The 12,789-nt window shown below is 42.7% G+C and overlaps 1 protein-coding gene across 20 annotated transcripts in view; it reads left to right on the top strand.

Annotated features, from left to right (window-relative positions):
* The window catches only part of ppp1r12a (protein phosphatase 1, regulatory subunit 12A), a 196,279-nt gene that overhangs the window by 159,944 nt on the left and 23,546 nt on the right, over positions 1-12,789 (top strand). For all 20 annotated transcript variants that reach the window (XM_078219507.1, XM_078219500.1, XM_078219518.1 and 17 more), the window contains 3 exons: positions 3,013-3,175; positions 6,984-7,120; positions 9,565-9,627. In XM_078219507.1, coding sequence (XP_078075633.1) covers positions 3,013-3,175; positions 6,984-7,120; positions 9,565-9,627 — 363 coding nt within the window. The remainder of the gene's footprint in view (positions 1-3,012; positions 3,176-6,983; positions 7,121-9,564; positions 9,628-12,789) is intronic.

Raw genomic sequence — 12,789 nt, 5'->3', positions numbered from 1 at the left:
CCCTCCACAATGGGTATCAGTGGAAACACTGCTGTCCTGAAAAAGACACTCGCGTAAATAAAATGAGACAAAATAAAAGCTAGTGGACAATGACAAACTGTTCATAGAGCACTGCCAGTTGCTGAATCTGTTTAGTTCTTATTGACCAACTGCACTTTGTCTGAATGGCTCTTTTGAAGGGACCCCGAAGCACACAGAGCGCACTCTTGATTGACATTGATGCCGAACAGTGTAACTTTAATTGGTTTGTTGCTGTTCAGTACATTGCCAGCAATCGCAACGTAATGCCAACATTGAAAACCAAAACTACATGTTTTGTCTTTGGGCAGTATGTTGACAATAACTTGTTAAGACTTGTGTGCTCAGCTGCCTTGCCCTAAATTATCAAGAAGGCCTTGATGCCTTCCTCTGTGTGATTAGAATATCTCTGTGATAGCAGGTAGATGTTGAAATGCTTCACAGTGCAGAAGGCAGTCACTCATCACATCACTAGCTCTTTGAAAGAACATTTTGCTTCGTCCCACTCTCTTGCCTTATTGTTTCTTTTCCGATAGCAGTCCAATTCCCTTTTGAATACCTCGGTCAAAGCTGCCTCCACCATCCCCTCAGGAAGTTGGTTCCCAACTCCAACCACCCTCTGGGTGAAAGATGTTTTCCTCCCTTCACTTTTACTCCTTTTGACTATTTGGAATCTGTGCCCTCTAGTTCTTGATGCTCTGTGTGGGAACTGTTTCTTCCTATTTACCTTGTCCATTCTCCTCAGGACCTTGAATATTTCTATCAAGTCTCTTCTCGACCTTCTTTTCTCCAAGGAAAGCATCCCAACCTCTCCAAACTGTCCTCATAGCTACAGTTCTTTATCCCTGGAATCATTCTTGTGAATCTGCTCTGTACTCCAATTCACATTCCTCCTCAAGTATGATGCCCAGAACTGGACGCAGTACTCCAGATGAGGCTCCGTTAGGAGTGTCTTGTACAAGTTCAACATTATCATCCTCATATTAATAAAGCCCAAGATGCGACATGCTTGATTAACTGTTCTTCCTACATGCCGTCACATCTTCAATGACTTATGTACATCTCCACCAAGGTCCCTTTGTTCCTGCACCTCCTTTAAAATTTTATCCTTTATTTTATATTGTTTCTTTATATTCTTCCTGCCAAAGTAAATCACCCCTCACTTTTCTGCATTGAACTTCATCTGCCATCCACCAATGTGTCAATGTCCTTGATCCGTCTGCAACATCCTCTCTTTCCCTTACTATAATGCCATCTTTAATCAATACTGCTGCTCACTGTCACCCCTCAGCTTCTGTCTTTCCTGTCTGTCCGAAACACTTTGTACTTTGGAATATTTGTTGACCAATTCTACCCTCTTTTAAGTCTGGTCTCTCTCTTTCACCAATAATATCATACTTCCATTTATCAAACTGTGTCTTAGTTTACCTGTCTTATTAACCACATTAACATATATACATTAACAAATATACTGTGTTCACCCCACTCCAACGCTGGCATCTCCACATCATTATTAACCACATTCCATGCATTCACATATGAGAACATAAACTCTGATTTAGACTTTTTTATTTTCTCTTACTTTGACCTCATCTAATGACTGACTATTCCTACTTTAATTCTGTCAAACTCTCCAAGTATTCTATTTACCTTGGTACTATTCACTGATATATCCTCCTGATCAATCATTACTTCTCTACTTTCCACTTCTATTTTTTCGCCTCTCCACTCTGAATTTCCCCTCGGGTTCCCACCCCACTCCCAATCTGGTTTAAACCCTTACAGCAGCAAAACGCCCACAAGGTGTTAAGGATTTCTGCAACAGTAAGTTTCCAGTCCAATGAGGAGTCAGACACTGGATTGAATTCTCAGTGCTGTTCGGGTGTAGTCTGTCCCACCTGTCTCAAAAATGAAATCTAAAGCCATCCTTTGCACTCCATTTCTCCAGCTATACGTTGCACTGCTCAATCTTTCTATTCCTATGCTTAAGAGGACGTGACTCTGAGTAATCCTGAGTTCCTGCTCTTGAGGTCCATCATTTTAATTTTTTAACACTCTAAAATCTGCTTTCAGGACTCTGTAAACTCCCGGCTCTCCCTCTCTGCTGCTTTATGGGCTTTTTCCTCTTCAAACTCGGACTGTTTTATGGGCTTCCCCTGCAGCCGAGTAACAGCCAGCTGCAGGAGGCTGAGGAAAGATCGAAAAGGAAAGGAGCACCTTCTTCCTCTCTCTCGACCTAACTCCCGCACTCACCAAACTCCAACTTAGCACATTAATGTATGGAACACTCCTATGCCAACCCTTAGTGATGAACTGACACTGTTGTGTTTATTTCTCTAAATACAGCTGAGTAAACCATTTGTCTGTAATCTGTGCATTTCATCCCACCCAGTGAAATTGGACTCTCCAGTTGGTCCAATTTCACTGGTTGAAAGAGCCCTCGGCCCCAACTGTTGAAAATGGGTGAGGCCTAGATTTGACCCATCTGTTATCCTTGACAGCTCTGCTGAAGTTGTTTTACAGAGCCATTCTTCTTGCACCTTATCCATGATAATGAAGAATGCTAAATGAAAGAGAGATTGCTTACACTGTAGTTTAGTGGTTTTCATTCTCCACAGACCGCAATCCAGTTAACCTTCAGACACCGTCAGTATGAAGGAATTTCCGAGTTACTTTCCATTTCAATTTAAATTGCTCTGGTGTAGCAGGTTCTCCAACTTTCATCGGAGTTCACCTCCAGTGTACCTGCAGTTACTACTTTGCCAGTTGTGCTAAGTGCCCAGTTCCCCTGGAAACCACCAGACTGAGATAGCTATAATGCTTGGAAGTTGCAGATAATTTGACAAATGCAAAGGAAGTGCCAAGGTGAATAATTAGTAATTTTCTGAAAGAGAGTAACCTTTTAAAACCTGTGACATTAATGCTGTCACTAAGTATTAAACATGTTTTGATGCAAATTTTAATGATGGCTTTTTTCCAATTTTTATTTTGAAGCCTTATCAACGTACCAGACCAAGTACCACAACATCTTCAACTGCCACCATCTCTGCCCTCAATAGTTCATATGTTGCATCCCAACTAAATCGACCCAACAGCCTGATCGGCATTACGTCTGCTTACTCTGCGTACCCCCGAGGTCCTGGAGAAGTGGATAAAGGTAATGTTGCAATTGTTCCTCTGAGGTCTGTTGGTGAGAACTAAGCATGAGTCTGTGACTCTCTACTAACCTCTCTCCACTTGAATGTGCTTCAAAATCAAATGATTATCCATTTTTAAAATTTGTTTATATTTATGTACATATGAGGGTATATTGTATATTAAACATGCAACATGCACAACTTCCAAACTGAAATCCTGTTTGTTTAGATAAAAATTCCAGTGTTGAAAAAAAATTCTACATCTTGGAAAACTTTTTTTCTTAAGCAAAAAAAAAACTTGCATTTACAGGGAACATGATTGCATCCAAAACATTGCAATCAATGTATTTCTTTCAAAATGCAGTCACTCCTATGCTGGCAAACTGCTGCCAATGTGCACAGCGTAAACTTTAGTTGAAGGTTGGTTGGCAATGGGTTATTTCCCACTGGGAAAGCTCCGTTAACTTAAGCAGGTAGTTTAATATCTCATTCAAGAAGTAACACTTGCATTAAAAGATTAGCTCAAATTGTCTGCTTAAATCCTGGAGTGGAAATGGAACTTCCGATTGAGGTGAACTGAGCTATCACCTGAGGCAGACTGAAACCCGGGTGTTGCAAATGCTAATCTCTTCATTGTTAATTCATTTCCTACAACAGTGATGGCACATAACTGAATTTTGGTTTCTTTGAACCAGTTTCCCCTCAATTTGCAGTGTGATACACGCTGGTGCAAGCACACTGGGCTGAATGGTCTGTCTTGAAAATTTATTTGATTGTGCAGAATCGTGGGTAGGATTTCTTCCACCTGTGGACATTGCAGCTGACCGCTTTGCAGAGAGAGTGAAATGACTTGAAGGAGCAGAGCTTTGCAGTATATCTGTAACGTGGTTATCATATGGCCATGTCCGCCTCGAGTCCAAAGATACTCTGTTTTTAAAGGACAGAAACATCATACCATGTTGTTCACAACATAAAATGGCATACCAACAGGAGTACACACATTCAGCTCCTGAAGCCAATTCCAGCATTCAGTCATCAGCAAAATGATTGAAGAGGTTGGTGAGAGTGCTCTGAAGTGGCACTTGCACAGCCATAGTCTGATTACTGTGCTCAGTTTGGGTTCTGCCAGGGCCAATCAGCTCTTAATCTCATTGCAGCCTTGGTCCAAAAATGGACAAAACTCAAGGTGATGAGAGTGAATGCCCTTGACAGCAAGGCAGCATTTGACTGAATGGGGCATCAAGGAGGCCTAACTCAACTGGAATTAATGGGAATTGGGGTGAAAACCCTCTAGTGGTTGGAGTCATACTTAACACAAAGGAAAATGGTTGTGGTGATTCATCTCCATTCCAGGACGTTGCTGTAGGAGATCCTCAGAGTAGTATACTGAAGCAAACATTTTCAGCTGCTTCGTCAATGACTGATACCATCATAAAGTCAGAAGTGGGAGTGTTTGCTGATGATTGCAGTGTTCAGCACCATTTGCGGCGACTTCGCTACTGAAGCAGTCTGAATCCATATGCAACAAGACATGGACAACATTCAGGCTTGGGCTGATAATTGGCAAATGCCAGGCACTGACCATCTCCAAAAAGAGATAATCTAACCACTTCCCCATGGCATTACCATTGCTGAATCCCCCACTATCAACATCTGGAGGTTGCCATTAACCAGAAACTGAACTGGAGTAGCCCTATTAATAGTGTGGCTGAGAGCAGGTCAGGCTGAGCTTTCTGTGGCAAGTAACTCCCCACTTAACACTCCAAAAGGAATGGCACAGTGGTTAGCACTGCTGCCTCAAAGCGTCAGGGACCCAGATTCGATTCCCGGCTTGGGTCACTGTCTGTGTGGACATTCTCCCCGTGTCTGCGTAGGTTTCCTCCGGGTGCTCCGGTTTCCTCCCACAGTCCAAAGATGTGCAGGTTAGATGCATTGGCCATGCTAAATTCTCCCTCTGTGTACCTGAACAGGCACCGGAGTGCGGCGACTAGGGGATTTTCACAGTAAATTCATTGCAGTGTTAATGTAACCCTACTTGTGACTAATAAATAAACTTTAAAAAAACTTTAAACCTGCTCATCTACGAGGTACATGTCAGCAGTGTGATGGGAAACTCCACTTGCATGGATGAGTGCAACTGCAACAATACTCAAGAAACGTGATACCATCCAGGGCAAAGCAGTCACTTGGTTGGAAGCCCTTTCATCACCTTAAAGATTCACTCCCTCAACCACCGAGCACAGTGGCACCAATGTGTACCATCTGCAAGATGCATTGCAATGACTCGCGCTCCTTTGACAGCACCTTTCAAACCCACGGTCGTTCCCATCTAGAAGGACAAGGCAACAAATACATAGGAACACCACTACCTGGAAGCTTCCCTACAACTCGCTCATCATCCTGACTTGAAACTATATCACGGGGTGCCTTAATGAGTTAGATCGTGGTGTACAGGGGACAAATTCTAAGTTTATACATGACAGAAAACTTAACTTCAAAAGGCGCAGACAAGTTGGTGGAGTGGGCAGATGGGTAGCAGATAAACTTCAAAGTGGTGAAGTTCAAGGTGGTGCATTTTGGTAGAGAAAAAACAGATGATATAAAACAATGGGTAAAATTCTTTTAAGGGATGCAGAAGCAGAGGGACATGGATGTATATGTGCATAGATCATTGGAAGTGGCAAGACAGGTGGAGAGAGCAGTTAATAAATCATATAGTATTACGGGTTTAATAGGGGCATTAAGTACAAGAGCAAAGAGGTTGGGCTCAACTGATATAATACACTAGTTAAGATCTCAGATGGAGTATTGTATACAGTTCTGGGTGCCACACTGTAGGAAGTATGTGAATGCTTTGGAGTGCAGAAGGGGTTAACAAGAATGGTTCCAGGGGTGAGGAACTTCAGTTATGAAGATAGGTTGGGACTGTTCTCTTTGGCAAGGCGGTGGCCAAGAGGAGATTTGATGAAGATGCTCAAAATCATGAGGGAACTGGACAGAGTGGATAGGGAGAACTGTTCCCACTCATAAAAGGATCAAGAACGAGAGGGCACAGATTTTAAGTGATTAGCAAAAAAATGCAAACGTGATGCAAGTAAAACTTTTTCTCTCAGCAAGTGGTTTGGGTCTGGAATCTGGAAGTGTGGTGGAGGCAGGTTCAATCGAGGCATTCCAGAGGGCATGAGATGATTAATTTGAATAGAAACAATGTGCAGAGGAATGGCACTAAGTCATAGTGCTCATTTGGAGAGCTGGTGCAGACACTATGGGACAAATGGCAATGAAATAGCCTAGCAAGCTATTCCAAAAGCTGTAAAGTCTAACAAGAAACCTAGTTACCGGAAATGACAGAGGCGAACCCAACCCCGTTGACCCTGCAAACTTCTCCTCACTAACACCTCGGGGCTCGTGCCAAAATTGGGTGTAGTCTCACAGCCGAATGAAGCAACAGCCTGATACAATCATGCTGACAGAATCAATCATTAATGCCCCAAACACCACCATCACCATACCCGAGTTTCTCCTGTCCCATGGTCGTAGACAGTCTGGAGGGAGTTGCTCTGGGAGTCCTCTATCAAGTCTTATGCTTTCAAGTTAAACATGGCGCAGGAAACCGCTTGTTAATTATCACATCCTTGAAACAACAAACAAAATAGTGAAGTTAGTTGGGCGAGTATCTGTTTGTGTATAAAGATAGACACTGTACCCATGCTAAAAGTTGTACAAGGAGAACTTGTGCAATGATGGTGATGCTTGAGCAAAGCTGGTGACAAGTGTGGTTTCCTTGTTTGTGGAAAGGGGAAAAGATTATTTTCTTTACTTCACTAGAAATGGACAGAAGGGAGGATGAGCGAGATGGAGAAGAGAAATTGGATGATAAGTCACAAAACAAACCATCAATAAGAGATCGTCGACGGCCGAGGGAAAAACGGAGATCGACAGGTGTTTCTTATTGGACACAGGATGTAAGTGTGGTGTCTTTAGTAGGTTGTTAAAACAGGTCAACCTTGATGCTCTGAAGATCAGTCTAATTTCTGCTAAGTTAGCATTTGGATATTGACCCCTTCTGTTGGAAGAAGCAAGAATCTGCTATTTAAATTGTGTTGCATGTCCATTGGGGGAAAATACGTCTGGAGCCGTTGGATCCAGTCGTTACCCCGGGGCTCTGTCATTGCAAATAATCCATAATGTATGTATGTGGGATTGAGTTGTTGGGAACTGTTGTGCCCACTGGGCACTTGCTATATTTTTGTTTATGTCACTCATATAAGCAGAAACAGCAAAATATTTTAATCCTGAAGGTTTGGTTTCTGATGGTGCAAATTCTTCAATGTCTTGGAGATAGGAGGAGGCCTCGGTCTTTCAAAGGTTGTGGAGCTTCTGACAGCTCCAGCAGTCCAGATGCACGCTTCTGCAATTACCTAGAAATGCCTCAAATGCTCCACAAGGTAGTGGATGCAATTCGGCACTCAGCAGGAGGGACAATGGGGAGGATGTTTTGTGAACTAAATCCTATTTTAGAAACATCACTGTTCGATCTAACCTATCGTAGCTCCTGACCCTTGAACTCAACAAATTTAAAATTGGCCTTTGTCTTAAATTACTTGCCTCTTCCAAAATTCGATAGCCTCCACAAACTGCAGTTTTACTTCATCTCGCTCTTCATGGTTGTGCTTGATGCTGTCCTAGCCCTAATCTCTGGAATTGCCCCCCCCCCCCCCCCCCCCCCAATCCTCAGTCACTCACCTTCCTTCCTCTCCGTTAAAATTTTCCTTTGCCTGAAATTTCTACAAAAATGTAAAAAGAGCAAGAGTGGCTAAGTGCCCTCTGGGTCCCCTTTAGCTGCAGTCACACCTCCCTGTCCCCTTTCCAAACCGGAAGGTTCTATTCTTAAATGTGTGACTGCCTCCTGAAACAAAATGTCCAGGTAACACGCTCCCTCCTTCGTGTCATGGTGTCTGCAGCTCAGTGACTGAGCCCAAGGTCCTTGAGCTGCAGAATCTGTTCCTGTCGTGGATAACACTGGTATCCATACGCTCCCACATGCTGCAGTCTTGACACAGCATCTGTCCTGCCATACTTGTGAACTTTAATTATGTAATTGTTTTCGTCAATGTTTTAAAAAGCTATTTATCACAGAGTCCAGACCTATTTTAAACATTGGGAAAATAGACCTTGACCACTTCCTGGATGCTCACCAGATTCTCATCAACAACTTGCCACCTCCATGGAGAGCAGCAGAAACCAATTCCCACAGGGTGAAAAAGTGAGAAAAGCAAAGGAGAACCGCCCTCTTCATCTTGCCGGGCTCCCCCCTTCTTGCCCCCCCCCCCAGGTTCAAAGCCACCCTTGTCTAATGTGTGTTGTGAACAAAGGGATTAGCTGAGCCCAGGTCCAGCAGAGACCAGTTCAAGCTAGTTTTAATTGATTAACCCTTTCAGCTGTTGCCAGTAGATGGCCTCTTTCCTTCTCCTTTGGCCTCTGGATAAGACTTGCAAGTTAAACAATACTTGCAGTTAAATTATCAACACAACTGCAACCAATGTTAGATTTTTAGAAGATATTTAAAAATTACTCTCACCAAACTTCCACACACTGTCCGAAGGTACAACAGTGTGCAACCCTGGCATCGACCCAGTGAGGTGGAAGATTTCTCAGCTAGATCTTGTAAACAAGCAGTGCGAATCAAACCTGGCCAATTACTGCCCGATCAGTCTACTTTCGATCATCATTGAAGTGATGGAAGGGTCATCAACAGTGCTATCAAGTGTCATGAGCTGAGCAAAAAGCTTCTCATTGATCATTTTGAGTTGGGCGGCACGGTAGCACAGTGATTAGCAGTGCTGCTTCACAGCGCCAGGGACCTGGGTTCGATTCCCGGCTTGGGTCACTGTTTGTGTGGAGTTTGCACATTCTCCTCGTGTCTGCGTGGGTTTCCTCCGGGTGCTCCGGTTCTCTCTCTCTCTCTCTCTCTTTCCTCTCCCCGCCCCCCCCCCCCCCCCCCCAAAATCTGGAAGAAGGGCAGCAGATAACCTGGGAGTACCACCACATGGAAGTTCCCCTCCAAGCCACTCACCACCTTGACTTGGAAATATATCACCATTCCTTCACCGTCACTGACTCAAACTCCTGGAACTCCCCCTCGAGCCGCACTGTGGGTGTACCTGCATACACCACATGGACTGCAGCAGTTCAAGGCGGCAGCTCTTGACCACCACCTCAAAGGGCAATTAATTAGGGATTGACAATGAATGCTGACCTAACCAGCGTAGCCCACATCCCTTCAATGAATGAATGAAAGGGGCTTCAAATCTTGAACTACCCATGATCAGTGTCATGGAGCAAATGAACAAGTGCGTGAATATCTTGAGTTTGCATGCCTTTTAACCTCACACTTAACTGTTTTTAGAGTGATGAGAACGAACAAGAGCCGCAGTCGGATATGGAAGATGGAACGAACAAGAAATGTCAGGTAGTTATCTGTAACACATGCAATCCTGAGAGTTTGCGTGTGTGCACTTTAATTTTGGGGTCAGCTGTGTTTGAGCCAGAATTGGTTGAAATGCTTCGAGACTAATGAAATTTAGAGTGAAGGGGTTTTCTGTTTGTTGTAATATTTGAGATATTCACTGTTCTGTTTCTGAGAAAGTTGATCAGCCAAATGACGCTCGCAGGCAGATTTACTACACTTGTTCCTGTTGCACATAACAGTAAATCTGCACCAAAAATGCACATATTTGGACAGTGTTTGGTGACACTTGATAAAACCACTTCATATGAGAAACTTGGATTTGAATTAATTTAGGAAGAATTTTCATTATTTTTAATGGACATGAACATGATGAAGTACAAGTTGCTAGATGTAGTAAGAGCCAATGTTTTAACTAGGCCCCAACAAATATTAAGCCAATAGAAAGGACACCATTCCAAGAAGAAAAATCGTTTGTTTATTTAAAAGAAGTATGTTTTTACTGAAAATAAATAGCAGAGTGACTCCAGTGTGGTGCTGAAGCATTGGGCAATTGCCCATGAAGATGCACATGAGTAGTTGGACAAAGTGCAGTCTTCAGCTGAAGCAATATGAGCAGAATCCATTTTAAAGTAACAGTCTTTGTTCTTTTCCATATTATTTTATAGAACAGTAAAATCTTAGCGCACAGCCCATCATACCAGTGCTGCTGTCTGGAAAGCAATATCCATTTCAAACTGTTTCTAAGGCCTTTCCCTTATAAGTTAATAAATAAACTATTAACCCACTTGCAAGATTCCATAAAATTGTGGAATGACATTCTATGTTCCAACAGCCTTCAGCATAAAAGAAGCTCTCCTTATTTCTTTTTTGATACTTTATGGCTTATCATTAACGACTCACTAACCAGTAGAACTAATTTTCCTCAACTTTTACCTTGTTAATACCTGTTATAATTTTGAACCATTGTATTGAATATCTTACCATTTGAATGTAAAAAGCCTTCACCCCGATCTCGAACCAATCTCTACATGACCTTAACATGGATTTCACTCTCCAAAAACTGGACCTGTTGTTCTAATTTCATCCTACCTCAATTTGTGTAGCTGCATTGTTGCCTCCATGATTCTGATTCTATTTCTGTTTCTGTTTCTCCAAACCACTGACCCTTTTTTATCAACTTGTGTTCTTACACTTGAGATTTGTGCATCTGATTCTGCGCCTCTCCTTATCCTCTTGGAGGATGTTAGCGTTGCTGGCAATGCCAGAATTTGTTGCCCATTCTTCATTGCCTTTCTTTTAAATTGCTCTTGTGTAGAGATGCACAGAGAGAATGGATCTCCTGTGTTTTAATATTCTATTGTTCTACATGTGACTCATGTAGTACTCCAGGTAAACACAACAGGAAAATAATAACGTTTTGGCACATGGAGCATTTAATTGCACCAAAGATCACCAGAATCTTTGAGACAGAGGGTGGGGAGACAGAGGGGCGGGGGGGGGGGGGGGGGGTGGAATTTTAGCCCCCTTCCTCAACCACTTGGCTCGTCAGGTGTAGATAGACCCATAGTGCTGTTAGGGAGTTTCAGGTTTTTGACCCGGTGACGATGGAGGGATTGTGATATAACTCCAAGGCAGGATGGTATGTGGATTGGTTTCGAGGATACCTTGCAGGTAGTGGTGTTCTAATCAGTTTGCTGCCCTCTGAGATGAGACAGGCTGTGTTTGGAAGATACTGTCGAAGGTTTGTTGTTGCAGTGCATCTTGTACATTGCACAATACAGCTACTGTGTGGTGGATCAGCAAATGTGGATGCTGATTAAGAGGACTGCTTGATCCTGATGGTGTTGAAATCCCAATCTCTGACTGTTCTTATCGGCATGTATTAAAATGGCCGGTGTCAGGAAGCAGAGGTAGTTTGAAGTAATTTGTATTGTTGGATATTAGAAATAAGGTATAGATCTTGTGTTTCTGTGCAAGAATATGGTAACACTGGTTAGATTCATGTTAAAGTAAGGTGTTTGCATTTATGGGGGTTTTGGTTTCATTTCAAACTGTTATGCATTGTGCTTAGAGAGTTTACAATGTGAAATGTAAACAAGAGTTTAAAGACTGAGCTGTTGCTTAGTAATGAGGGGCCACCTTTCAGTTAGACCATTTGACTTCAGTTTTAACTGGACCCAAGGCAGTTGGAGCTTAGCAGCTGGAAACGAAACAGCTCTGGCAGAAGCAGGACAATGAAGTAATGGAAAGAAATAAGTCCCAAAAACTAAAGAACAGCTATTTACAGAAACCAGGGAATGAAAAGCGAGGTCCCAGGAATGTCAGAGGGACAAAAGGAACTAGAATTTGAACAAGATACTGTTCATTGGAATTCAAATAAAAGGCAGAGAAAATGATCTGAGTTAAGGAGACAACAGTAGCAACAAGATTTGAAGTGAGAAACCAAACATCAGGGGTAAATCGAAAGTTTGACATCATAATACAGTAACAGTTTTAACAACACCAGGTTAAAGTCCAACAGGTTTATTTGGTAGCAAATACTATTAGCTTTCGGAGCGCTGCTCCTTCGTCAGATGGAGTGGAAATGTGCTCTCAAACAGTGCACAGAGACACAAAATCAAGTTACAGAATACTGATTAGAATGCGAATCCCTACAGCCAACCAGATCTTAAAGATACAGACAATGTGTATCTTTGTCTGTATATAACACATTGTCTGTATCTTTAAGATCTGGTTGGTTGTAGGGATTCGCGTTCTAATCAGTATTCTGTAACTTGATTTTGTGTCTCTGTGCACTGTTTGAGAGCACATTTCCACTCCATCTGACGAAGGAGCAGCGCTCTGAAAGCTAATGGTATTTGCTACCAAATAAACCTGTTGGACTTTAACCTGGTGTTGTTAAAAGTGTTACTGTGTTCACCCCAGTCCAACGCCGGCATCTCCACATCATCATAATACAGCCCAGGAAGCAGGGGTGTCCGATCGACTTGGCTGATTCCCGTAGATTGTGTGGAAACTTGCATGCACATGGCATAGTTTCATTTTGATAGGTTACAAACTGAATTCACAAAACTGGAAGCAACCTAGTTATTGGCAGGTGGAATGCCTTGTCTTCCGGGCAGTGACCACAATATAATTTGAAAGGGAACTGGAGTAATTATT

This window comes from Mustelus asterias, chromosome 9 (assembly GCF_964213995.1).
Source record: "Mustelus asterias chromosome 9, sMusAst1.hap1.1, whole genome shotgun sequence".
Classification (NCBI taxonomy): Eukaryota; Metazoa; Chordata; class Chondrichthyes; order Carcharhiniformes; family Triakidae; genus Mustelus; species Mustelus asterias.
Note: the sequence above shows the minus strand (reverse complement) of the source record. Positions and strands in the feature narration are given on the sequence as shown.